The sequence below is a fragment of the Coregonus clupeaformis genome, chromosome 39 (genome assembly GCF_020615455.1).
Source record: "Coregonus clupeaformis isolate EN_2021a chromosome 39, ASM2061545v1, whole genome shotgun sequence".
Lineage (NCBI taxonomy): Eukaryota > Metazoa > Chordata > Actinopteri > Salmoniformes > Salmonidae > Coregonus > Coregonus clupeaformis.
Window position 1 is genome coordinate 19,342,482 of NC_059230.1, and position 27,541 is coordinate 19,370,022.

Genomic DNA, 27,541 nt, shown 5'->3' on the forward strand with positions numbered 1-27,541 from the left:
CAGCTATTCTCCAGGCCTCCGTCCTTAAGGGGGGCTTTCAGTCAGTTAATTAACAGTCCTCGCAAATAGTCGGGAGACTGTCACTGTAAAAATCAAGACTAATTAAGTTAGTGCTTTCAGTGGAAGTTCAGAAATCCATGGATATAAAATCACCCACCACTGAACACGACTGCCGTTCGGTACTGAGAGACCGTGTTGAGGTGTCGTTTGAACGAGCTATTGGAGGACACAGATAGATATTTGCTGTCTCCATAAAGAAATGGTAATGTAATATCGTTTAGGGTATGTTAAAATGCAGGTCACTCGTGAAGTCGTTGTAATATCCCCCATATCTTTATTCATACGTTTTGTGTGGGAAAAAGCTGACTTGAATATGTTTAAGATCGATAAGTACAGTATACACTTGAGTAATATTGTTTGACAGTATTCCTCCATTTTTAACTTTGATCACATCTTAGTGAGAATTTACGAATTCCCCTATGAATAGGTGAAGAAATATTGTAGTGTTTAATATTTACACAAGGTCTCTCACAGCAGATAATTATAATCATTACTGACATGATGAGACATGAAAATACCCCAACTCACAGCCTGAAAAAAAGGCTAACTTCAAAGACTCCATTTTGTGTCTTGTCACGTCTTGACCCATAACGGGGATGAATGGGAAGTGACACGTGTGACGGGGACGTGTGAGACACTTTTTGCAGCGCCTCATTTTTCCCCCAGTCGCAGACTGATAGTGGGGAAAGAGGGCTGCTTTAATTGCTTGTGCACAGCCATTCTGGCTCTGGGGGTAAAAAGGCAGTAACAGCTCACCTGGGAGAGGAGCAAGGCAGCTGCTTGGAAACATTGCATCGACACTCGCGCTTTGGTTGCATGAACGCTGCCTTCATCCGATGAGCACGAGAAAGACTTATGAGTCAAAACAAACACGTAAGTGCGCACGAAGACGCCGCTTGCCGCTTTTGAGTCGGGCAACTTAACCTTGCATTTGAATCCATTAATGCTCGCTTTGTGTGTCGAAAAAAAGAGAAAAGATCTGTATAAACGAATTCCGACGGTGTGAATAAGAGGAGAGGAATTAGGGGATTAGGAGAATTAAGCAAGTCTCTCATCTGGAGATGTTTTCATGGGATTCGCTTTGGGAATGTTACAAGGTTGGGATTGACGGAGAAAGAGAGAGAGAGAGAATCAGCAAAGACAAAAATCACACAGAAAAAGAGATGTGTATAAATCAACAGTGCAGGCCTTGATCAAAGCATTGCGCCGCCACAGAATAGGGTTTTCATATTCCCGTCTGTTTGAGAATGTTGGGAATCTATCAGGAGACCAAGCAGGAGAGGAGAGAATGTCTCTGTCTCCGTCTCTCTGTCCAGGGGAGAGAAAAAATGCATGAGCTGTGGCGGGAGAGAGGAGGAGATGAAGATGGAGAGAGAGAGAGAAAGAGCGTTGCAGGGTTTTTCATCCTCTCCATCCTCCCATCCAGTCTCATACTCCTCTCCTCTGGAATGAGCAGGATATCCGGCCTGATCCGCTTCACTCTCCCCCAGACTCCCTGGATGGGTGAGATTTCTTTCCCGCCCAAGGGTGAGCTTTGGCAGGGCAAAGCCAGCTCAGCGGCACCCCTCTGTGGGGAGGAAGGTCGCGGGTGGCAGAGGAGCATCGCTCATCCTTTTAATTAAACAGCGGGTCACAAGCTGCTCCTTTTGGTGTGGGCGCTTGTCGTGGCGGTGGACCCCCTAGCTATAACCACACATGAACAGAGATCTGGGGATTGTGGGATTGTAGCGGAGAACGGGGGAGGATAATCCCCCTGAAGTCTATGAGACGATGATCACGCTACTAGATAACCGCCACTGCCACATGCTACTTTTCAAACAGAGCCCAGAGCTCCAAACAGTCAACACAACTGCACCCGCCCAACTAACCTCCTAGGCCTACTGTACTAAATACACAGTTATGTAAGTTGAGCCAATGGCCACCATACCCCATACAAATTATGATTACATTTAGTCCGTTTTATGCATAATATGCATAGAATTTATACAATGTGTCATGCATACGAACTCAAGATTGTGGTCCTCTGTAGCTCAACTGGTAGAGCACGGCGCTTGTAACGCCAAGGTAGTGGGTTCGATCCCCGGGACCACCCATACACAAAAATGTATGCACGCATGACTGTAAGTCCCTTTGGATAAAAGCGTCTGCTAAATGGCATATTATTTTTATTTATTTATAGTGCATTTTTATTGTTACAGAACAGACATTATCATGCCCTGTGTATACAGACGTAAAACAAGCAGGGGTCGAGCTCCCATTGAGGTTCTTGAGAAAGCAGCCAAGGAAGTGAGAGAAGGGAAGAAGTTCATTCGAGCAGCAGCAAGGGATGAAAAAATTGACTGAATGACACTGAAGAGGTTGACTGGTTACCCAAACTCCTTGCTCCGGCCAAACGCTACACCACGCCCATGGACGTTAGTTTGTTCTCTGAAGTGAGTCTGGACCTGAATACCTCTCCGATTATTTCTAGAAGGAAAATCCATTCTAGACCGTCTGATTTGTCCCAGAAATGTAGGCATACATTTAAGATATACGATACACCACACCCCATTCAATGAATTAAACTTTGACCTATCAGCACCATCACCCACTGTCACAGGACACCCTCACCCACTTACCCCAAGGCGGCTCAACTTACCCTGTCCCTAATTTCAATTTACCCCATATTCTTTGGACAAGCTATGTTTTCAAAACTGTTATGTTTACATGAATTCAGATTATTTACAGTGATACACGACATCCTGAAATACATGTATATATTGTGTCTTTGTTAGAAAGAACACTATATTTCCCTTCCCAACCCAGATACAGTATAAATACCTAATAAATGGTAAATATATCTCATCTCCTGCCAATTTGCATTTGACCATGAATCTATAAACATAATGCTAATGACATCTATGGAAATTGCACAATAATCCCCCAGACACTTCATTTCCCCCACTCTGACAATGCACAGGCACTTAATGCAAGGCCATAATCTGTTTCACTTCAGCAGACAACAAATAGGATTTCATATTTTGCAATTACAGCAACACCCTTTGATTATCGAGCGAACAAACCTTGAACTGTGACAAAACCGGCCTGACTGTCTATGGATCCTGCATCTTAAACAGACACTATATTCCACATTATCATTGATTAAGGAAACAAAATGGATGATTTCATAATGGATTTCATGATCACGATCATCTCCTGATAAGTGGGGTGGTCAATACACGTATTACAATATCTAGCAGACTTTCCTTCCACCTTAGCTAAGGGCCTATACATATTAAGCTTCTTTCTTTCTCTAGGTCAGTTGTAGGAAATGGAGGGAAAGTATTAATATCAGGGCGGCCATTTTGCCATAGCTCATTTAACCTCTAATAACCCTGCGTAGTGAGACTTTGGACTCCAAAGAGCTGGCGCTGCCGATAGGGGTGATACTTGAGAAAGGCCAGGGTCATTGTCAATTATAAAAACAATGGCCCATACAGGCCCCTTTTAATTAGAACCTCTGATGCTTGAAACGCCAGGAAATTATTGGTTCACAGGAAGGGCAATGAACGTGTGTGTGTGTGTGAGCATAATTTGTTACATGTAAGAGTATTATATGGTTTATGATTCTGGGTATCAAATATATTTCTTCTTCGTTCCATTCCTTCTCTCCGACTTGAAAGCCATTTCTTTGTGTCAGCCCACATTCTCTCTGGTATCTTCTGACAACTACATCAAAGCTTAGCGGCTCCCAGACCTGAAGCTCAAGTAAGATGCACTGACAGGAAGGAAGAGGGAAATGATAGCACAGTTGAGGTACCAATGGGACTGGAGATTATGGCAGCAGACCCAACCACCCCCTTTCTCCATTCTCCACTCAATAAACTTTCTGAAACGTGAACTTTTATTATAGGTTGATTTGTTTTTCTATTTGACACACGTTCTTGATCATTACCTGACTGGAGAAAAATATTTCGGGGGGCCAGTAAAAAAATAAATATATATAAAAAAGAATAATGTATGCACTCACTAACTGTAAGTCGCTCTGGATAAGAGCGTCTGCTAAATGACAAAAATGTAAATGTAATGTAAAATCGATCAATGTTATCTCTTCTTCAGGAAATGTTAACAATTTTTTTTGCGATTTCTATCGATTTAACATATGTAAAAATGAGCTTCTGGTAAGATACAAGTGTGTTCACACATTTCCTTCTGTATTTCTGTTAAATTCCCTTCAGTACCCAATGGCTAGAAGTCCCCAAAGAAAAATAATCTGGAAGCAGTTCTTTGACATGGCTTATTTTCACAGCTGAGCTAACACAGACAGACATTGCCTTGGTTAGCAAAGCCATTATGTGTCTTAAACCAACTAAAAGAGGGAAAGAGAGACCTTTACATTTTCACCAGCGTGTTAGATAAAAGGAACAAATACACAACTGCCCTGGTGCTAAGGAATAATGACCCAATTTACAGTGCTCAAACCAAAGAACAGCTCTGAAATAAATTAATGCAGACCCAATTAATCTCTCTCCCTCTCTCCCTCTCTTGCTCGGTCTCTCTCTCTCTTCCTCTATCTCCATCTCTACCCCATCTCTTTCTCACTCCAAAGGACAAATGTTTCCTGCAGTCACAGCGGCATCACATTGGTATTCTGCTCTCAATTTAGAGCCAGGCTGTATTTGCTCTCAGCAACCACACACAAGCAATCTAACACAGAGCAGAGAGAGAGAGAGAGAGAAAGGGATCAATGAAAGGGATGGAGAAATAGAAAAACTGATAGAGGTTAAGGGGGAAGAGAGGGAGCGGGGACTGTCGGACCAGTGCCCAGAAAAGACCAGCAGTGGTTGCATTTGGAATTTCTTGAGGTCTTGGCAAACAGAAATAACAGAGCCCTCCTCTCTGTGTGCGTGCCTGTGTGTGCGTGTGTTTATGAGATGGGAAAGGGTTGGTCAATTCCACACACACATTAACAGTGTGTCAAACACATTGTGATCTGACAATGAAAACCTGTACATCTTAATAACTTAGAGCTGGACTTTAATATTAATGACAGCCTAAATGCTGACTTTCATATAGACTACTTCAGATCTCCAAAAATGACCACTTCAGCGGCCGCACAGACTAGATGTATTTTTGATGCAGTGGCCACATCCGCAGGCCTTGAAACCATCAAATGCATCACCTCTGGTGAAGCTCAGCTCTGAATACCATATTTGGGGGGGGGGGGGTATAAGTTAAATGCACACTGACTGACTACAGTTTACCTGATCTCCCAATTTCATCATACTGTACATTGGAGTTCTGAGCCCCATTGATTATAGATGATCACCAGAAGCAGTTAGTTATCTGAATATAATAATACTGTCAAGAACAGTAGGGAAATTCAGGCTTGTTTTGTGTTAGTAGTGAAATAACTATATTATAAACATTTATGTTTGGAAATGCAAACGAACAAAGAAAAGCGAACAAATGCCAACGACACAGGCAGATGCATACAGAATGAGAAACGAGCAAGAGAGAGGCGGAGATGCAGACAGGGTGAAGGGAGAGGTAGATAAGTGGTGCAAGAGAGAGCAAGGGAGCAGCGGACAGAGGGAGAGTGATAGGGGAATGGGGGGATCTGGAAATGCTGACAGCGGGTAAAGGTGAGGAAAAGATAAGTGGTGGGAGTGAGAGAATGAGTGAGAGAGAAAGATAGAAGGGGTGGGGGATGAGATAGATGGAGAGCAGAGATAGCCTGAAGAAAAAGAAGAGATATCAGGTGGGTAGAGGAAACGCTGCAGGATGAACAGAGAGAGAGAGAAGAGAAACAGAGAGAACAGAGGAGAGGGAAAACACAGATAAATCAGGAGATGAGATGTGTCAGAGATAGGAGTGGCAGAGATTTACAGTCAACAGAGTTTGACATAAGCTGACAGGAGAGGAACAGATTCCAAAAGCAAATGGTGGTGAGCGCAGAGAGCAACAGAGGGGGAAAAAATACATTTGGTGGACGGAGGAGAGGGAGAAGCGATGGAGAGATTGGGTAAGAGAGAGGGGGAAAAGGAAGGGGGCTAATTGTAAACATTTAGCTTTGCTTCTTACATTCTGCCATTTTAATATGCATAGCTTTACTAATCTCAAATATAGGCCATACATTACAACACCAACATCCAAAACCCTTCTAATCTTGTGGCCTACGGTGGTCTAGCAGTCTTAACCGCTGCCTCAGGAACACATAGACTGCTGCAACATGGGTTCAAATCTGGCCCACTGCTATTTCAGCAAAAACTCTATCTGTCTCTCCTCTATCGAATAAAGCATAACATGCCCAAAAATATACCTTATAATTTATGAAATACAATTTATAAATCAAATGCCACAATCAACCCTGTCTCCTTTAACAGATAAAAGAGGGGAACTTTGCCAGAGAAATAGCAGCAACAGTCTGTATCGTGCACCTCCATCATGTTTCCCCAACCTCCTTCTCCAGAGATCAAAAGGATGAGAACCTCCATTCCATCTGTTTCTGTTCATTTATCACTCTCATCTCTGTCTGTGCCAAGAGAAGAATGTCCTACATTCCCCAACTCATTCTCCCACAATATAGACATCACACACGGGCCTGCTCTCAAAGTGTGAGTCACTAGCTTCCACTCATAGAGAAAAAGGTTGCTACAGTATATAGAACCTAAAAGGGTTCTATGGCTGTCCCCATAGATCGCTTCTACCAGGTGACGTGGAGAGGATCTGTGTCTGCACCACGTACTCTCACTACTGGTGTCCCCCAGAGCTCGGTTCTAGGCGTTCTGCTCTTCTCTCTATACACCAAGTCACTCGGCACCCTGTCGTTCTCTGCAAACATCAAAGCAGTGACTCGCTCCTGCATGTTTGTGCTCTACAACATCTGACTACGACCCTACCTTACACAGCAAGCGGCGCAGGTCCTAATCCAGGCACTTGTCCTCTCCCGTCTGGACTACTGCAACTCGCTGTTGGCTGGGCTCCCCGCTTGTGCCATCAAACCCCTGCAACTTATCCAGAATACTGCAGCCCACCTGGTTGTCAACCTTCCCAAGATCTCTCATGTCACCCCGCTCCTCCGCACACTCCACTGGCTTCCAGTCGAAGCTCGCATCCACTACAAGACCATGGTGCTTACCTATGGAAGAGGAACTGCCCCTCCCAAACTTCAGGCTATGCTCAAACCCTACACCTCAACCCAAGAACTCCGATCTGCCACCTCAGGTCTCTTGGCCAATGTTCCCTCTAAGCTCCCCTGGGACTGCCGCTCAGAAGAAATATCAGCGTGCCCAGAAAAGCACGAGATTGAACTTCACTCAACTTTCTAGAGTTTTCCCTGTTGGTTAACACTATCAACGTTTCGCTTTACTGTGGGAATTGTGATCGAATCAACACTCAATATTTAATGCAACATACCAAAACAAAACGAACTATGCAGTTTCCCCCATTCTTCTCTGCAGATCCTCTCAAGCTCTGTCAGGTTGGATGGGGAGCGTCGCAGCACAGCCATTTTCAGGTCTCTCCAGAGACGTTCGATCGGGTTCAAGTACGTGCTCTGGCTGGGCCACTCAAGGACATTCAGAGACTTTTCCCGAAGCCACTCCTGCGTTGTCTTGGCTGTGTGCTTAGGGTTGTTGTCCTGTTGGAAGGTGAACCTTCGCCCCAGTCTGAGGTCCTGAGCTCTCTGGAGCAGGTTTTCATCAAGGATCTCTCTGTACTTTGCTCCGTTCATCTTTCCCTCGATCCTGACTAGTCTCACAGTCCCTGCCGCTGAAAAACATCCCCACAGCATGATGCTGCCACCACCATGCTTCACCGTAGGGATGGTGCCAGGTTTCCTCCAGACGTGACGCTTGGCATTCAGGCCAAAGAGTTACTTGTTTCATCAGACCAGAGAATCTTGTTTCTCATGGTCTGACAGTCCTTTAGGTGCCTTTTGGCAAACTCCAAGCGGGCTGCCATGTGCCTTTTACTGAAGAGTCGCTTCTGTCTTTTTATTTTTAATACATTTGCTAAAATTTCTAAAAACATGTTTTTGCTGTATCATTATAGGGTATTGTGTGTAGATTGAGGAGGAAAAAAACAATTGTATCAATTGTGGAAAAAGTCAAGGGGTCTGAATATTTTCCGAATGCACTGTAGATCATTTGTAGTCAGCAATGGGGGAGTGATTGCTTACTACAAGAGCACAATACGTTTGCATTTCTAGACATCTTTGGAAAGCAAGTCAGGTAAAGAGCTTTTTTTTGTCTTAAATGGGCAGTGTTGTATTTTGAGACAGGCTTAAATAACCTAAGTAGCCAATAGGCAGAGGGTAGCATAATTTGTCTGATTCTCTGTAATAATGGTATGGGAATAATGATTCATTTTATTTTGTAAAGTGGTTCCTTGCATCAAACACAACATTTTCAGTCACCTCCTTGTCTGAAGGACAAGTGGATAAACATGTTAATGTCAAGCCCTACATGTTTTTTTCAAAAGTCGTAGGCCTACATTGAACACCACACGTTGGCTGCTACTGTAGGCTGAACGATGGAACAGCTATTTCCATGTTAAAATGTTATGGGATGTATTTTTTCCATTGTTTTTGATGGTAGGCAACTCTGGTAGGCCTATATTATGATCAAGTAGCCACAGTAGCCTACTTGACCACTGCTAAAACTAACTTAAAGTGGGTACAACCTCAGTGTTTACAGTCAACGCGCATCAGAAGTTGCACAGAATCTGTGCTCAGCAGACCAGAAATTTGCTGAGTGATGAAAAAAAGTTGAGGGAACATTGCGCTTGGTCTTCCCATCCCTAAGGGAGGGCAGCTCCCGCTCAGCCCAGTCCAAGCTTTTCTCTCTCCTGGCACCCCAATGGTGGAACCTGCTTCCACCTGAAGCTAGAACAGCAGAGTCCCTGCCCATCTTCCGAAAACATCTGAAACCCTACCTCTTCAAACAGTATCTTAAATAATCCTCCTCACCAATGCACTTGCATTGAGGGAAAATGTACTTTCTATGCCTGTGATATGTGGTTGTCCCACCTAGCTGTATTAGAGCGTCTGCTAAACGACTAAAATGTAAATGTAACATGAGAACCCTTTGAAGAACCCTTTTTGGTTCCAGGTAGAACCTTTTTGGTTCCAGGCAGAAACTTTTTTGGGTTCCATCTAGAACCCTTTCCACAGAGGGTTCTACATAACCCAAAAGGGTTCTTGGTTCTCCTATGGAGACAGCCCAGCTCTTTTTCTAAGAGTGTAGTATGGGATCCTTCCAAAGGTCAAAGGCAAGATTACATTAGAATAATACATACACATTAGCACTGGGGGCTTGCTTGCTTTGCTCTGCTTTGAAGAAGTGAGTTAGCAAGCTTGTCTCTTACCTATATTATGCTAAGGGTTTTTCCTACTACTGAGCCAAGCTGAGCCAAACCAAACCAAACCAACATGGACTGAGCTGTCCTGGTTATGCATTCACCACAGTTGCTGGAACCATGCTAAAAAGCAGCATTAGAAAAAAGGGTATTAGCTAGTTAGCCAGGTCATGGTCTCACCTTCCTTGCAGTACTTCCCCTTGTAGCGGGTGTGTGTGCAGTCGCAGTGCACCTCGCCATACTGGATGGAGCAGAAGCCTCCGTTGAGGCAGGGGTTCTGCTTGGTGCACAGAAACTCTAGGTCACTCTGGATGCCCTGGCTGTTGAGCAGGGTAGGGGGCATCTCGCCCACCTTCAGGTTGGAGATCAGGCCCAGGAATGGGGGCTCGTACTTCACCGTGCTGGACGTAAGGGCTGAGAGGCGCACGTCAGGCGGGATGCCACCCACGAACAGGTCGCTGACCACCGCCATCTCCTTCCGCTTGGACTTGACCTCCGCCACCTTGGTCTCGCCATCCACCATCAGCAGGGTCTCGCGGAAGTTGCGTGTGAGGAGCACCATGTGCCAGCGGTCGTCGTTGACCCGGGTTTCCATATGTAAGGTGGCGGGTTCGGCGCAGTGGATGGCGAAGCGCAGCTGGAGGCGCCCGCCGGCGATTAGGAGCTCCATGAAGTCGCAGTTGCCGCCGTCGTCCAGGTAGAGCACCAGGGCCTTGCTGATATTGGTCTTCAGACTGAAGCTCAGCTCGCCCACCGAGCCCGCCTCCCAACGCCCGTAGCGGGCCCACTGGCCGGGGGCCCCGCCGAACTCCAGCGCCCGGGTCGTCACCAGCAGACTGAGGAACGCCAGGGGCCACATGGGCAAAGCGGGAAACCTCAACCCCCTCGTCATGGTTGCGATCTCAATCCTAAATCCTTATCGTCTTCCTATTGGTTCAAATCCTCCACACAGGGACGTAGCTCGGCCTAGCGTAGTTGCAGCTGTCGTTGTCGTTTTTGTATGTTAAGTGTAAACAATGGTTGATATGTCTGGTTCTCGCTAAGGAGAGTCCTCTAGGCTGGGGAAAGTGTGGGAGAAGCAAAACCCTCACAGGACCCAATTCCAGATTCCAATCCTGCCGATTCAGTAGTTCTCTCTGAATTTGCTCTATTTCTCTGCTGTTTTATCCTGACTCTCTTCTCCGTCTCTCCATTGGTTGGTGCCTCTGGGACTCACAGGGAAAAATGAGGACAGTGGACTGGCAGGGGGAATTTCGTTCCGTCCCTCAACTCAACTCCTTATTCCAAATAGAAATCCCAGTCCTTGGAATCCAGATGTAGCTTTTTAGGAAAACGAAGTCAATTTTGTGGCAAGAGATACTCTCTGTCTGTGCGTGTTTATAGATTTATAGATTTAGTTTTCGGGAAAGGGGGAAAAAGGGGAGGAAGAGAGAGCACTGAGGAGGAGTGTGTCAGAGCTGTCTGGTGTTACATGGACAGCAGGGTACGTTCATGGCTCCAATTGCATCAACCCCTTCCTCTCCTGAAGCCTCCAGTTGGTCCACCACAGCTTAGGCTGGTCTGGGTCCCCTCATTGTCCCCACATTCAGGGATCTGAAAGAAACAGACAGAGAAACCTTATCAGACCACATGTAAACCTGGTGCTTTGTTTAACAGGGGTGCTTTCGTGAACCACACTCACGTGATGAGTAACCTTGCACGAGACCTGAAGATTTCCATTAGCAAATGCCTAGTCTTGTGGCACACAGGAGAACCTGGTTCCAATACAGTCTGACACACATGCATCCATATGGGTTTATTATAGTAGTAGAAGTAGTAGTAACAGTATATGTATACTGAACAAAATATATAATTGCAACATTTAAAGTGTTGGTCCCATGTTTCATGAGCTGAAATAAAAGATCCCAGAAATGTTCCATATGCACAAAAAGCTTATTTCTCTCAAATTTTGTGCACACATTTGTTTACATCCCTGTTCTTTACCATTACTACTTTGCCAATATAGTCCATCCACCTGACATGTGTGGAATATCAAGAAGCTGATTAAACAGCATGATCATTACACAGGTGCACCTTGTGCTAGGGACAATAAAAGGCCACTCTAAAATGTGCAGTTAGTCACACAACACAATGCCACAGATGTCTCAAGTTTTGAGGGAGCGTGCAATTGACATGCTGACTGCAGGAATGTCCACCAGAGCTGTTGCCAGGTAATTTAATGTTCATTTCTCTACCATAAGCCACCTCCAACGTCATTTTAGAGAATTTGGCTGTACGTCCAACCGACCTCACAACTGCAGACCACATGAAACTACGCCAGCCCAGAATCTCCACATCCGGCTTCTTCACCTGCGGGATCATCTGAGACCAGCCACCCGGACAGCTGATGAAGCTGAGGAGTATTTCTGTCTGTAATAAAGCCTTTTTCTGGGGAAAAACTCATTCTGATTGGCTGGGCCTGGCTCCCCAGTGGGTGGGCCTGGCTCCTCAGTGGGTGGAGCTGGCTCCCAAGTGGGCGGGCCTATGCCCTCCCAGCCCCATCCATGGCTGTGCCCCTGCCCAGTCATGTGAAATCCATAGAGTAGGGCCTAATTAATTTATTTCAATTGACTGATTTCCTTATATGAACTGTAACTCAGTAAAATCGTTGAAATTGTTGCATGTTGCGTTTATATTTTTGTTCAGTATAGTAGTAAAAGTTTATGAAAAATAAGCATTGATATTGTAAATGGAGTTCATTTGGCGATCTGCTTTGTAGAGGAAATGCATTTCCTCAGAGACATCGACTACTAGACTGAATGTTCTATACATGCAATTCCCTACTGGTGATTTCTCTGTTGGAAGTCTAGACTAGAATGAGAAATATGTGAATATGTCTGGTATGAAGTTCAACATTCATGTGCATGATTTACTAGTAGCCTACCGGGTATATATCAACAGCCAATCAAAATGCCTCACTCCATCCTTGACTGCCAAGTACAATTGCTCCTAAACACAGGGCATAAAGCTCCATAGCATTGAACACTTACTGTAAATCCATAACTTCATTTTCAATCAGTGAGCAATAAGGCTTTCAATCATTGCATGACATGCACGTGCTATAGAAAACCAACCGTGTTTATATGTAGGCTTTATGGTCTCCACTGAACTGTGCACATACACACACACAAGCATCATATTAAGTCTACTCTTCAGCAGTGTGCCATGGCGTGGAGTCAATTGCTGCCAGGATAGCCACTCTTGACCCTTGGCCCTGGCCTAATCCATTTCCATTATTTCGCAAGTGAGATTTAATTTCCATCGCAGACAGTTCACAATTAAACCCCTGCTTGCCCCTGATCATACTCGCTCAGGCTGCCGTGCTTGACTGCCTGACTTCAGAATGACAACCAATGATGACACTATCCCTGAGCCAGAGAGAGAGAGGGACAGAGAGAGAGAGAGATACTGTAGAATGCCTGTGACAGAGAGAGAAAAACAGAGAGAGAGAGAGAGAGAGAGAGAGAGAGAGAGAGAGAGAGAGAGAGAGAGAGAGAGAGAGAGAGAGAGAGAGAGAGAAAGAGAGAGCGAGCATATGAAAGAGAGAGAGAGGGAGAAAAGGGCGATATTTCTGGAAGGAATGTTTACACGCGCCAGTGTGTCATGCCTTGAGGAGAAAGAGAGAGAGAGAGAGGAAGAGGGAAAGAGAAGAAGGGAGAGAAAGAGGGAGGGACAGAGAGTGAGAGAGAGGTACAGAGAGAGAGAGAGAGAGAGAGAGAGAGAGAGAGAGAGAGAGAGAGAGAGAGATGGCTGATTTATTTTAGTTACTTATGGATGGGAGCCAATGCTAACTGCGTGTTTGCATAAGATCCACTGCTCTCACACACTTCCCCATAAATTAAGCCCTGTATAATAACATCCATAGATCAAAGCATTATTGATATATGGACAGTTCCAGTGCAGATTATGGAGCTGTGACTTCTAATAAGAACCGATGGCAAGGGAGAGAGACACAGCACAGGCCCTCTTAGGAAGGAGGAAGATGCATCTCTGAAAATGCATATCTATATTTAAGATAAAATGCTATTATCATTGGCAAAATCTGACCTTAATGAAATCACTTTATTATGACACACTGTATACTTTGAGAAACAGCTGATATTACAAACCATTGTGATTAGTTTGTTGCAATTGCAATTACAATTGAAAAATGGTGTGTTTATATAATTGACAGTGGGGATTATTTATTTTAATGAAGTGTTATGTATACTCTGTGTCCCAGATGGGTAACTAGAATTGGAATATTCCTTCCTCTTTGCATTTATTTGCATTTATTCATTAAGTTGTTTTTTTACTGTCTGGGAATCTCTGCATGGTGTTATGTAAAGAGGGAACATCTCCTGATTGTGCTGTATTATTTTGGTAGGGGCTTTCTGTTTTGTATGAATAAAAGTGTACTCTATCTTATGGTTATTAGGAGCTCTGCACAGGCTGCCTGGTGATAGTCTCAAATCCCAAGGACAGAGAGGAATAACAAGCCTCAGGAGAAACACTAAAGCCCAAAGGGTGTGTGTGTGTGTATGTGTGTCTATGTGTGTTTGAGAGACATAAAGAAATGTTTTGGGGGTGAAATCCCTATACAGCAGTGGGTCTGTTTTTCAATCCACGGCACTAAAGGAGGCCTGATGTTTTGCATTTTCTCCAAAACACTTTTCTGACTGCCAGCAGGACATCCATTTGGATGTTCCTATTCCTCAAGAACCATGGGTTGATACTTTCTCACCCGCTGTGTTTTTTGGCTCTCCGAGCCAAACCATCTAGCCCAAAGCAAGCTGAAACAGAACAAGAGGCTACGGCAATCTACGCACGTCCCCTGACCCCTGACCCCTTTTCCTCAGCCGAACCATGCCTTGGCAACACGTGAAGCGAACTCTGACCCCATTACATTCACATCATCGCATCGAAAGCCTCGACAGAGCTAGTGGAAAAAAGTACTTCCACTGGTGTTGCTTTCTGTCTTTTCTTTATCCCCTGGTTCAGGGTTTGGAAGCAGACAGTAGTGTTTCATGGGGTTCCAGCAGGGTTAAACTCCTCCAGGCTCTTTCCAAAACCCTGCAGAATCTTTTTTTATCTCAATGGTATCAAAGCTGTGTATCTCTCGCTGAAGAGGGTCAAGGTGTTGGCAGAATAGTGTTCTGTGGTTGTTTTACTTATGGCAGTGGTTTTGGTTATCGTTTGTAAGGATACTATACCGCATGTTTCCATCTCACTTGAGACACACACATACACAAACACATGCAAACAAAAACGTATATAAAGCGAAGCCGGTTCAGAAGGGAAACCCGAGTGCGGTGGCATCTGCTGATCGCATCAGCGGATATTACACCAATTAAATTCACACTCTGCTTACATGCAGTCTATTTAAGACGACCAGTTCTGCACATGGCTTCCTCAATTCCGGATGTCACGCGCACGCATAACGCTGGTGTCTCTTGCTGCCATTGCTGCTGTAACTAGCAGTTACACGCTATGCTTGCCATTTTTGATATCCCACCACCACCCCAGCCTTCACCTGTCTGGGTTCTGTGTTTCTTCCTTCAGGGGATTTGATATCGCATATCGTGTTCACTGCCTGTAGTTATTGTATCATCTTTATATGATGCTTGGCTCTGGCAGTGAGCTACACTGAAGGAGCAGAGCATAACGCCAAGACAATGCATTGTAATCTTTTATAATAAATGGTTAAACATACACGTGTGTTTCCTTTCTGAAATATACTAAGGCTTAGTTAATGATATGCTAAAATACCAATCTCTCGCTCTTTATGACACACACTGAAGCGCTTGGCATCCTAGCGAGGCTGGGGCTATAAATCTCTGCTCCTGAGATGTGTGGCGGTGTCTCTTCCGTCAGGCAGTCTGGTGCTGCTGGGTGCTAATTAACCACAGATCCATGCAGACGCACTCTTAATATTCCTCAATGTGAAAAGAGCGAGAGAGCGAGTGAGTGAAAGAGAGAGCGAGGGAGAGAGCGAGAGAGAGATCGAGAGAGAGAGCGAGAGAGAGAGCGAGGGAGAGAGCGAGAGCGAGGAAAGAGTGAGCAAGAAGGGGTAGAGATGGAGGGAGGGAGAAAGGGGGGAGGGGGAGAGAGATGAGAGGAAAGAGGGAGAGGGAGGGAGAGTGATAAACACTGAGAAAGAGAGGGAGGGAGGAAGGGGATTGGGAGAGAGAGGGGGAGGGAGGGAGGGATATAGAGAGTATAATAGTAATAGGGGGAGAGAGAAAGGGGTAGATATAGCAACATAGAGGGAGGAAACAAGATGAGGGAGAGCGAAATGAATAAAGAGGGAAGAAAGAGACAGACAGTCAGACAGAAATAGTGGGATTTCAAAACAGTAAGAGGGAGAGGAGTGAAAGAAACTGTGGATGCCAAAATCGGAAAGCAAACAATATATGGCACAGTGCCTCAGTCAGTACGATTCGGCAGTGCAAGGCATGAGTTAGTATAGAGTAGGGGTGTGAACGTTTAAACGTTATTACATTTAAATGAAATTAGGATCCTTACTTTAACAAAAATCCCTAACTCAAAAACTGTGTGTTTTCCCCCCACAGAATTAAAATCACAGTGCAGTTATCACAAAACATATTATTTTCCATGTCATAGCCCAATTAGATGATAGGCTATAAAGGCCTGGGGAAAGTTGTGTTGAAGCGCAAGGCTCAACTTCTCCTCAGTTTTGGTGCCCTGGCTTCCACCATGTGAACAGCGTGAAGCGAACCCGTGCACATGCGCAAATACTGTGTGTGACTGTGTGAGAGCAAATTGTTGCATCTAGCTCATCTCAATATCCTAGTCTATTCATTGAAGATATGCCCTGCTTTACTGAAGTTGTGAGACATTAAAAGCCAAGAAATTAGACCTAGTGCAAGGTTCTGACTAGGCAACTAATCAAACTCCTTCGTTCCAAAAAATACTGTATCTTAGGAGTCGATTCCTAGCGGGATCAAATCTTGACAAATAGGAGTCGACACTGGGAGTCAACGTGCAAGAAGTCAAGGAATCAATTATTTTGGAGTCGACTCTTTACCACTACGACGCCATCGTCGTAAACAGTTAGAAAAATGGCAGAGAAAGACAAGCGACAACAGTGTAGTCCTGTATGACAATACTTTGAGAAGGTATATGAGATGGAAATGCAAACTTTGCGAGGTGGAATTGAGGTACAGTAATGGTAGTACAGGTGCATCTGAAAGTTGCGCACCGTGCGACCCAGACTGTTGCTGGCAGAAGTGCAGCTGCATTGTGAATTCACATGGAATTCTATGAATTTTTATCGTTTTAATGAAACCGGAAAAATTATTTAAAAATCGCTGTTTAAACGTTAAGAAATGTTTTCAATTGGTTACATCCCTAGTACAGAATCGTACAGAGCCGGGCAAGGCCTTTTCTCCTAGCTGCTCCTCTTTGGATCAGGCGACTAGCTCTTTGATCAGCCGTAAAGGGGGGACATTGTGTTGTGTTGAAGCCACTTTGCTAATGCTAACGACGGGCTAAATTGCTGATCTGTTCTATTAGCAACTCTTCATAAGAGCAAAATAGAGCAGTCAGTTAAGTCATTATGGGCTTCACAACACAATGTTCCCCCGTGCTCCCCTTTACAGCGGGGGATTTACTTTTGATACGGAAATATACTTAATTGTTAGTTATCTTTTATAGGAAGTACCTTGGCATGCATGTGTGTTTCCTATTTTGTCTGTTTGTGTCTTTGAGAGTGAACAAGAGAGAAAAAAAGAGAGCAATGTCTTGATGATATCCCCTTTAAGCTCATCAATACCCAGCACTTACTACCTGAATGCTTTGTTACATTCCCATTAATTCCCTGCAAGTCCCACTTATCCCGGTGCTCCCTAGTCGACTAGGGATCATCACAGCCCCCCTACCTCCTCCCTCTCCCCCCACCACAGACAAGCCCAGCCACATCACTTAGTTCTGCTGACACAAGTCACTCCAGGTTTGAGCGCTCTTGTAGCTCTGAGTTTCTGTGCACAATCGATGGAGAGACCTCACGCCTGGCTATGGAAGCTTGGTGGTTCTTCGCAGAGACCTTCTGTTGTATGGTAGAGGAAGCCATGAGAAGGCTATTTTAAGTGGAGAGCAATGCTCTACTAAAACACCAAGCGTCCCACCAAGGACGCACACACACAAATGCAAACACACACACACTTAAAATGGAACTGACAGCATTTTAGCAACATCAAATCTTATTAAAAATCTGTTCATATACACTCGCAGGAGGAATATGACACTTAAAAAAAATAATCTGACAAGCAAGCACTTAGATATGGTCATTTTCACGTTTTGATACATCTTTTAAATTTTGGGGAATTACGTATAGTAAGGCATTTGGGAAAATTCTATAGCAATATAGAGTGGGAAAGCGGCCGTGCATTTGAAAAATTTATAGACACTGCAGTAAATAAACCTAATAAAAACATATGTCTCGTCCAGGACTGGAGTCTACGCAGACTGTGTGTCATAGCCATTCAGAGCTACATTATTTACTTTGAACTGTGTGTTACCAGGTAGTTGCAACAGCGCAACTTTAGAGCATTAGAACACATTCGCCAAAAGCCACAAAATACACCTGAATGGATATCTGCAAATATGTAAATACTACAGGTCCTCTTACATTTGGGAACTTTACATTCCTATTGATCAAACAACCAGGAAAAGGTAGGCTCTCTCTCCCTCAGTTATGCACATCAACAACAACAAGATCAACAACTAATGCTAGCCAGAGCAAGATGAGCTCAAATCTAACGAAAAAACATTAGATAAACCCTCTCAGACTTTTTCAGCTAGTTGGCAGTCACAATTGCACTGATACATGATGGGAAATTGTAGCCTGCTCGTCCTTCTGCAGCTTGCCTGCCAATGCATGCTTGTCCCAATCAAGCACCCAAGCTAACTGGCTAAAGTTGGCTAGCTTGCTACTTCCATACACAAATGAGAGATCACCTCACTCTGACTATTTGATTCGCCCTAGCAGAGCTGGTTAGGCTGTTTACATGTTATCTAGAGTGTTTGTGACTAACTATTACTATTTTGACCTATGTTCACTGACACCGGTCATATTCAGCGTTTAAAAAAATATATATTTATATTTTTTATAGAATATTAAAACATACAATCTACCTGCAGTGAAGCCGCTCAACATTTCCATTTCAGACTCCCAACATTTAGCAGACTCCCATCCAGAGCGACCCACAGGAGCAACCAGGGTCAAGCACCCTGCCCAAGGGCACGTCGACAGATCTCCTACCAAGTCAAATCAGGACCTATCGGCCACTGGCCCAAGCTCCCTACCTCCAGGCCACCAACAATCCAAGATACCCTACAGTTCCCTGAGATGAACCAACAAAGTGAACAAAAGAGAAAAAAGAGAACTACAAAAGAAAACAGAAAACAACAATGCAAAAACAAAAGACATCAAGGACAACAAAAATCAAGTCCGACTGTATGCGTTTGAGTGCATGTCTGGCACTATTTACGTGTGTGTGTGTGCACATGTGTGCGTTTGAATGGGAGTGTGTGTGTATGCATGTGTCCGAGCGTACAAGCACCTGCACGGCATCAATCAATCAAATGTTATTTATAAAGCCCTTTTTACATCAGCAGATGTCACAAAGTGCTATACAGAAACCCAGCCTAAAACCTCAAACAGCAAGCAATGCAGATGTAGCACGGTGGTTAGGTAAAACTCCCTAGAAAGGCAGATAGGATGGAGGTAGCAGCGTTTCCCCTCAGTGTCATTCAAACTTACTTTTTTAAACTTTATTTTAAACTTGGCCGTCAATCTATCCCCCACCCAGCAACTCCACTCCCACTTGTCTCCAGTTCCATATCCCAACCCTCAGTTTCACAGGAGGTTGGTGGTACCTTAATTGGGGAGGACAGGCTCGTGGTAATGGCTGGAGCGGAAAGGGTGGAATGGTATCAAATACAGTTGAAAGATATATGGCACGTAGAAATCCGAAGAGGGTGGCTAGCACAGATAGGTGGGATGGGCTGAGGGAAAATGAGTGGTGGTGGCTGCAGAGGGGAGGAAGGCTCATAATAATGGCTGACGGCCAAAGATAAAAGTTAAAAATAAAGTTTAAAAAAGTAAGTTTGAATGACACTGTGGGGAAACGCTGTTACATCCAATGCCTATTTGCCTGAGGCTGATGCCACGTAGGTGTTTGTATGTGCGTACACATGCATACACAAACACTGCCATTCCATTTGCTCCATTCCAGCCATTATTATGAGCCTTCCTCCCATCAGCAGCCTCCACTGCTCAGTTACCCTCAGCCCATCCCACCTATCTCTGCCAGTCACCCTCTTCAGATTTCTACGCGCCTTATATATCTTTCAACTATGCTGTGATGTTTAACATACAATTTGAATCTAAACGAATAGAATACACAGATTGCGAGTTGAAGATAAATACTTTTATTAAGAGTATTAGTATATTAGTAATTGACTTACCAGGTCTCTGCAGATCTCCCAACAATGCTATTTCTAGGGTATATTTTAGATTAATATGATACTTTTCAGCCATTTCAGAACATGAGACCAGAAACAGGCTACCTGAGGGCAATAACAGAACAAATGGTCTATTGATTCTGTATCCTCACAGCAAAATCTGCAGAGCTGTGATGATTGTATGCCTGAAATATTGAACATTTTGTTGGTGGCAAAAATTCTGTTTAATAATTTTAGCTGAAAAGCACAAAGTCTTGAATCTTGCGTTGTTTTATATATCAATTCATACACTCTGTGCCATGGAATCGGTACATAAAAAATATTTAGCAATCTGTATGGCACAGTTGTCAACATCCTGGTCCTCAAATGAAACTGGTATACCTTCCTGTAAGGGTTGGTGTGAGGTGTGACCCAGGTGCGGTGCAGGATAGACAGTAGGCAGCAGGCAAGGATGGTGAAAAAATTATCTCTACTGGTGGTCCAAAAGCCAGGATACAAAACAACGAACTATTCACGAAAACAAATGAGGAGCACATAGGTCTCCAAAAAAACAGGCTGACAGCAAACAATATGAAATACTAACTCTGACTAGAAAAACACAATGACACAGGGAGAACACTTCTCGAGTACCTGTAACTCCGTCACGTGATCCGAGACTGATACATACTGCTTGACATTAAGGAACTAGCAGAGATAACTGAGCAAGGGAACACAGGGAAGTGAGGGCATAAAGATCCAGTCCATTAAAAAAATTGGAAGCCCCTTACACTTCAGTGTTGTGATGCAAAATTCTAGCAAAATGTATAGCGCATAGAATAAAAAAGGTATTGTCGGACATTATTCATTCTAATCAGACAGGTTTTTTAAATGGCCGATACATTGGAGATAATATAAGGCAAGTACTGGAAACAGTAGAACACTATGAAACATCTGGGAAACCAGGCCTACTATTCATAGCAGACTTCGAAAAGGCATATGATAAAGTACGACTGGGGTTTAGATATAAATGCCTGGAGCATTTCAATTTTGGACAACCTCTTATAAATTGGGTTAAAATCATGTATAGTAACCCTAGGTGTAAAATAGTTGTCACGGTTCCCTCAGACAGAACCCAGAAGCAGACCAGGACAAGGAGAGTTGAACGAAGGTGAGGGTTTATTACAGATTCAAAAAGGTGCAGGATAATCCAGGGAACAGAGCGGGCGGCGTGGATGAGTTGTTGAGGGTGCAGTTGTTGGTCCAATGATGGCTCGGCAGCCGCCGACCATCAGGCAGAGGTAGGGTGAGGGTTCCGGACGAGTGACTGGAGATGGAACAAAAACGGAGGTAAGTCAACAATAAACCAACAAGGTACAAAACAACAAAACTAACGCTAGAAGCTCTAGGACTGATACTCAGATAAACCTACTGTTCATGGCTAACGATCCGGCAGGAACTGGATGTTTGGCCAGAGCCTAAGAAGGGTGATGATCAGGACCAGGTGTGCAGATTGCTGATGGGATGCAGGTGCGGAAAACAAGAGAGCTCCCCGGAGCGTTCCCGAACCCTCGGGAAACTGGAGATCACGAACAGGAAAAACTAGTCACCAGACAGGACCCGACTCAGACTGCCGGGATCGTTACAGTACCCCCCTCCGACGAACGCCACCGGGCGGACCTCCCGGAGCGCCAGGATGGAGGCGGTAGAAATCACTGATGAGGTCAGCATCTAGGACCTGTCGCCGCGGAATCCAACTCCTCTCTTCAGGACCATACCCCTCCCAGTCCACGAGATACTGGAAACCCCGGCCCCGCCGTCTGGAATCCATGATGCGACGCACCGTGTAGGCAGGACCACCTCCGATCATCCGAGGAGGAGGAGGAGGAGGCGGAGGAGGCAACAGAGGACTGAGGAAGACAGGCTTGAGGCAGGAGACATGAAAGGTGGGATGGACTCTGAGCGTCCTCGGTAGTTTGAGTCGAACTGCCACTGGATTGATCACCTTCTCCACCACAAACGGACCAATGAACTTCGGTAACAACTTCCTAGACTCAGTCCGTAAAGGAAGATCCCGTGTGGCCAACCAGACCCTATCTCCGATGGTGTAGGTGGGAGCGGGGATCCGGCGACGATTCGCCTGGAGCTGATACCGGTCCGAAACTCTAAGGAGTGCCTTTCTGGCCCGATGCCAGGTCCGGTGGCAACGACGAATATGGGCCTGAACAGAAGGCACTGAGAGCTCCTTCTCCTGAGAAGGGAACAAGGGAGGTTGGTAGCCATACAGGCACTGGAAGGGAGACATCCCAGTGGCAGATGTAGGGAGAGTATTGTGGGCATACTCAACCCAAGGCAACTGAGAGACCCAGGAGGTGGGGTTGGAAGAGACCAGACAGCGTAGCGTGGATTCCATCTTCTGGTTGGCTCTCTCCGCCTGACCATTGGATTGGGGGTGAAAACCAGATGTGAGACTGACTGTAGCTCCAATGGCCAAACAGAAGGACTTCCAGACAGCAGAGGTAAACTGAGGGCCACGGTCGGAAACGATATCACTGGGCAAACCGTGGACCCTGAAAACCTCCCTAACCAGGATCTCGGACGTCTCCGAGGCAGAGGGAAGCTTGGCAATTGGCACAAAGTGGCGAACTTGCTGAATCTGTCCACGATAGTCAGAACGACCGTGTTCCCCTCAGAAGCGGGCAACCCAGTGACGAAGTCCAGGGCCAGATGCGACCATGGTCGCCGGGGAATAGGAAGGGGGTGAAGTAGTCCAGAGCTGGGCCGATTGGTACTCTTATTCTGCGCACACACTGGACAGGCAGCAACAAAACCCCGAGTATCCTCGGCCATGGCAGGCCACCAAAAACGTCTGCGAAGAAACGCCATAGTCCGAGCCACGCCAGGGTGACAAGCCATCTTACTGGCGTGGGACCATTTGAGGACAGCAGGACGAACCGACTCAGGCACAAACAACCGACCGGGTGGACCGTTACCGGGACCGGGCTGAGTCCGAAGGGCCGCCAGCACCTCCTCCTCAATCTTCCACATAACTGCTCCCACGACGCAGTTCCGGGGAGGATTGTCTCGGTCTTGGACCCACTCTCCTCCGTCTTGGAGAACATCCGGGACAAGGCGTCCGCCTTGCCGTTCTTAGATCCAGGTCGGAACGTCAGGGCAAACTTGAATCGTCCGAAAAACAACGCCCACCTGGCCTGACGGGAGTTGAGACGTTTAGCCGATTGCACGTAAGCAAGATTCTTGTGGTCAGTCCAGACAATAAACGGTTGCTCCGCCCCCTCCAACCAGTGGCGCCACTCCTCCAAGGCAAGTTTCACCGCGGAAGCTCCCGGTTACCCACATCGTAATTCCTCTCCGCAGGCGAAAGGCGACGAGAGTAGTAGGCGCAGGGATGGAGTTTACTGTCCGTGGAGCATCGCTGCGACAGGATGGCGCCAACTCCCACATCAGACGCGTCCACTTCAACGACGAACTGACGGGCCGTGTCCGGTTGAGAGAGAATCGGTGCGTTGGTGAATCGCCTCTTCAAATCCAGAAACGCTCGATCCGCCTCCGGATTCCACTTGAAGGTCCTGATACTGGAAGTCAAGGCAGTTAATGGAGCGGCCACACGGCTGTAATCCCGGATGAATCTGCGGTAGAAATTCGCAAACCCCAAAAATCTCTGGAGCTGCAATCTCGTACCGGGCTGGGCCCATTCCAGAACCGCTCTAACCTTCTCCTGGTCCATCCTAATCTCTCCCCTGGAGATGATGTACCCGAGAAAGGATGTCGTGTGGGCGTGAAACTCGCACTTCTCGGCCTTCACGAACAGGCGATTCTCCAACAATCGCTGCAGAACCTGCCGGACATGCTGGACGTGGTCGGAAGGTTCCTTCGAGAAGATCAGAATGTCATCCAGGTAAACAAACACAAAGAGACCGATCATATCTCTCAGGACGTCGTTCACCATACTCTGGAATACCGCTGGAGCATTGGTCAGTCCAAACGGCATCACCTGATACTCGAAGTGACCCATCGGTGTATTGAAACCCGTCAACCACTCGTCCCCCTCTCTGATCCGGACCAGGTGATACGCATTGCGTAGGTCTAGCTTGGTGAACACCGTAGCACCCTGTAAGGAGTCGAAGGCAGAACTCATCAAGGGCAGGGGATACTTGTTCTTGACCGTGATGTCATTCAACCCCCGATAATCAATACACGGTCGAAGAGAGCCATCCTTCTTACCCACAAAGAAGAATCCTGCCCCCCAGGGGTGATGACGAGGGACGAACGAGACCAGCAGCTAGGGACTCCTTGATGTAGGTCTCCAACGCCTCACGTTCAGGTCGGGAGATACTGTATAACCTTCCCTTGGGGTAGACAGCTCCAGGAACCAGGTTGATGGCACAATCATATGGTCGGTGGGGAGGGAGTGACAGAGCCTTCTGCTTACTGAAAACTTCCCCCAAATCGTGATATGTCTCGGGAACCAGGGACAAATCTGGGGGTTTAGCCTCAATCACCTGACTGGGAACCGAATGGGGGCAGGCAGTCCTGAGACAGTTAGCATGACAATCAAGGCTCCAACTCGTTACCTTGCCCGTCACCCAATCGAACGTGGGATTGTGTTCCTTCAGCCAGGGGTATCCAAGGACCAGAGGAACATGGGAAGACGGCAGAATGAAGAATGAAATCATCTCAGAATGATTCCCCGACAACCGCATCTTAACCGGTTCAGTCCTCATCGTGATACGTGCCAGACTACTGCCGTTCAGAGTGGTCGCTTCAATGGCTTCCGGCAATTGCTCCTTGGAAAGCCCCAGCTGTTCCACCAACTCGGCATCAAGAAAGCTTCCATCGGCACCTGAATCGATAAACGCGTTAAGCGCTAAGCTCTGATTCCTGTTCACAAGGGTAGCCGGGAAACGGGGTCTGACAGAGGTACTGAGAGGTTGAAACTGGCTCGCTAAAAGTCCTCCCAACTTTAGCGAGCCGGGCAGTTTGACGACCGCCGGGAACAAGTGGAGATGTAATGTCCCGAGCTACCACAGTAGAGGCAGCAGTTGGTCTTACGTCTATGTTGACGCTCCTCCTTGGTTAACCCGTGCCGCCCCACTTGCATGGGTTCAGAATCGGGAGAGAGGACCTCTCCACTAATCCATTGTGGTGGAGAATGATCGACGTGTTCTGGTCCACCACCCGACCCGACTGGGAACTGAGAAGCTGATCGATTGGACGGACCCCATTGCTTCTCCCTCCTTCGCTCTCGGACTCGATTATCCACCCGAATAGACAAGGCTACCAAGCTGTCCAGGTCACTAGGCTCCGGATAGGAGATCAACTCATCCTTGAGCTGCTCCGACAGACCCTGGTAAAAGGCCGCTTGCAGAGACTCCTCGTTCCACCCACTCTCCACCGCCAACGTCTTGAACTCGATCACGAAGTCGGCCACGCTGCGAGTTCCTTGGTGAAGCGAAAACAGGCGCCTAGCTGCGTCCCTCCCTCGGACGGAATGGTCGAAGAGCTTCCTCATCTCGGCCGTGAACCCCTGGTATGAATCCATGCAGGGGTCTTGTCGTTCCCAAACGGCTGAAGCCCACTCCAGCGCTCGACCACGCAGCAACGCAATCACAAAGGCTATCCTAGCCTTGTCTGTGGCATAAGAGTAGGGCTGTAGATCGAACACTAATCCACACTGCATAAGGAAGGAACGGCATCTTCCCAGCTCCCCTCATATCTATCCGGCGTCGGAACCTCGGGCTCACGGAAGGTCACAGCTCCAGAAGCGGCAGGCGAGATGGGTGAAACCGGTAGTGGATCCTCCACCGGAAACTTGCGTTGGTTCTGGACCTCCGTCAGACCGGTAGAAAGGTTCCGAACTGACAACGCGATCTCCTGTAGTACCGTGCTATGATGGCCCAACATCTTCTCCTGATGGGTAATGGCATGGCGAACAGAGTCCAGGTCCGCTGGGTTCATTACTGGCCGGATCGTTCTGTCACGGTTCCCTCAGACAGAACCCAGAAGCAGACCAGGACAAGGAGAGTTGAACGAAGGTGAGGGTTTATTACAGATTCAAAAAGGTGCAGGATAATCCAGGGAACAGAGCGGGCGGCGTGGATGAGTTGTTGAGGGTGCAGTTGTTGGTCCAATGATGGCTCGGCAGCCGCCGACCATCAGGCAGAGGTAGGGTGAGGGTTCCGGACGAGTGACTGGAGATGGAACAAAAACGGAGGTAAGTCAACAATAAACCAACAAGGTACAAAACAACAAAACTAACGCTAGAAGCTCTAGGACTGATACTCAGATAAACCTACTGTTCATGGCTAACGATCCGGCAGGAACTGGATGTTTGGCCAGAGCCTAAGAAGGGTGATGATCAGGACCAGGTGTGCAGATTGCTGATGGGATGCAGGTGCGGAAAACAAGAGAGCTCCCCGGAGCGTTCCCGAACCCTCGGGAAACTGGAGATCACGAACAGGAAAAACTAGTCACCAGACAGGACCCGACTCAGACTGCCGGGATCGTTACAATAGTAAATAATGGCTATTTCTCAGAAAGTTTTAAACTGTCAAGAGGAGTGAAACAAGGTTTTCCACTATCGGCATATCTATTTATTATTGCCATCGAGATGTTAGCTATTAAAATCAGATCCAACAATAATATCAAGGGATTAGAAATCCTGGGCTTAAAAACAAAGGTGTCATTGTACGCTGATGATTCATGTTTTCTTTTAAATCCACAACTTGAATCCATCCACAGCCTCATAGAGGATCTAGATACATTTTCTAACCTCTCTGGATTACAACCATATTATGATAAATGTACTATATTATGTATTGGATCACAAGAAAATAAAATTTTTACATTACCATGTAGTTTACCAATAAAATGGTCTGATGGTGATGTGGATATACTCGGAATACATATCCCAAATGAAATAAATGATCTCACTCCAATACATTTTAATAGAAAGTTAGCAAAAATAGATAAGATCTTGCTACCATGGAAAGGTAAATACCTGTCAATTTGTGGAAAAATCACCCTGATTAACTCTTTAGTATAATCCCAGTTTACCTATTTGCTTATGGTCTTGCCTACGCCTAGCTAACAGTTTTTCAAATTATATGAGAAAAAAAAAATCAATTTTATTTGGAACGGCAAGCCAGACAAAATTAAACGGGCCTATTTATATAATTAATATGAATTTGGAGGACAGAAATGATTAAATATTAAAGTATTAGACCTATCACTAAAAGCTTTAGTCATACAAAAGTTATACTTAAATCCGAACTGGTTCTCTAGCAAATTAGTAAGATTGTCTCACCCAATGTTCAAGAATGGCCTTTTTCCCTTTATTCAGATTACAACCTCTCACTTTAAGTTATTTGAAAAGGAAATAATCTCCCCAAAATCACTATTTCTAAAACAAGCCATAGAAAGTTGGTTGCAATTTCAATTTCATCCTCCAGAAACGACAGAACAAATAATGCAACAAATATTGTGGTTAAACTCAAATATACTAATTGATAAAAAACTTTTATTTTTTTACAAAATGTTTAAAAAAGGTATTATCTTCGTAAATTATATTATCGGTAGGACTGGACGAGTTATGTCGCACATGCAGCTAACAAAAACATATGGAAATGTCTGCTCTACC

The 27,541-nt window shown here is 45.7% G+C and overlaps 1 protein-coding gene across 1 annotated transcript in view; it reads right to left on the reverse strand.

Annotated features, from left to right (window-relative positions):
- Positions 1-27,541, reverse strand: part of LOC121554278 (neurexin-2-like) — a 591,334-nt gene that overhangs the window by 451,855 nt on the left and 111,938 nt on the right. The window contains exon 2 of the mRNA XM_041867756.2: positions 9,580-10,992. Coding sequence (XP_041723690.2) covers positions 9,580-10,291 — 712 coding nt within the window. The 5' untranslated portion in view covers positions 10,292-10,992. The remainder of the gene's footprint in view (positions 1-9,579; positions 10,993-27,541) is intronic.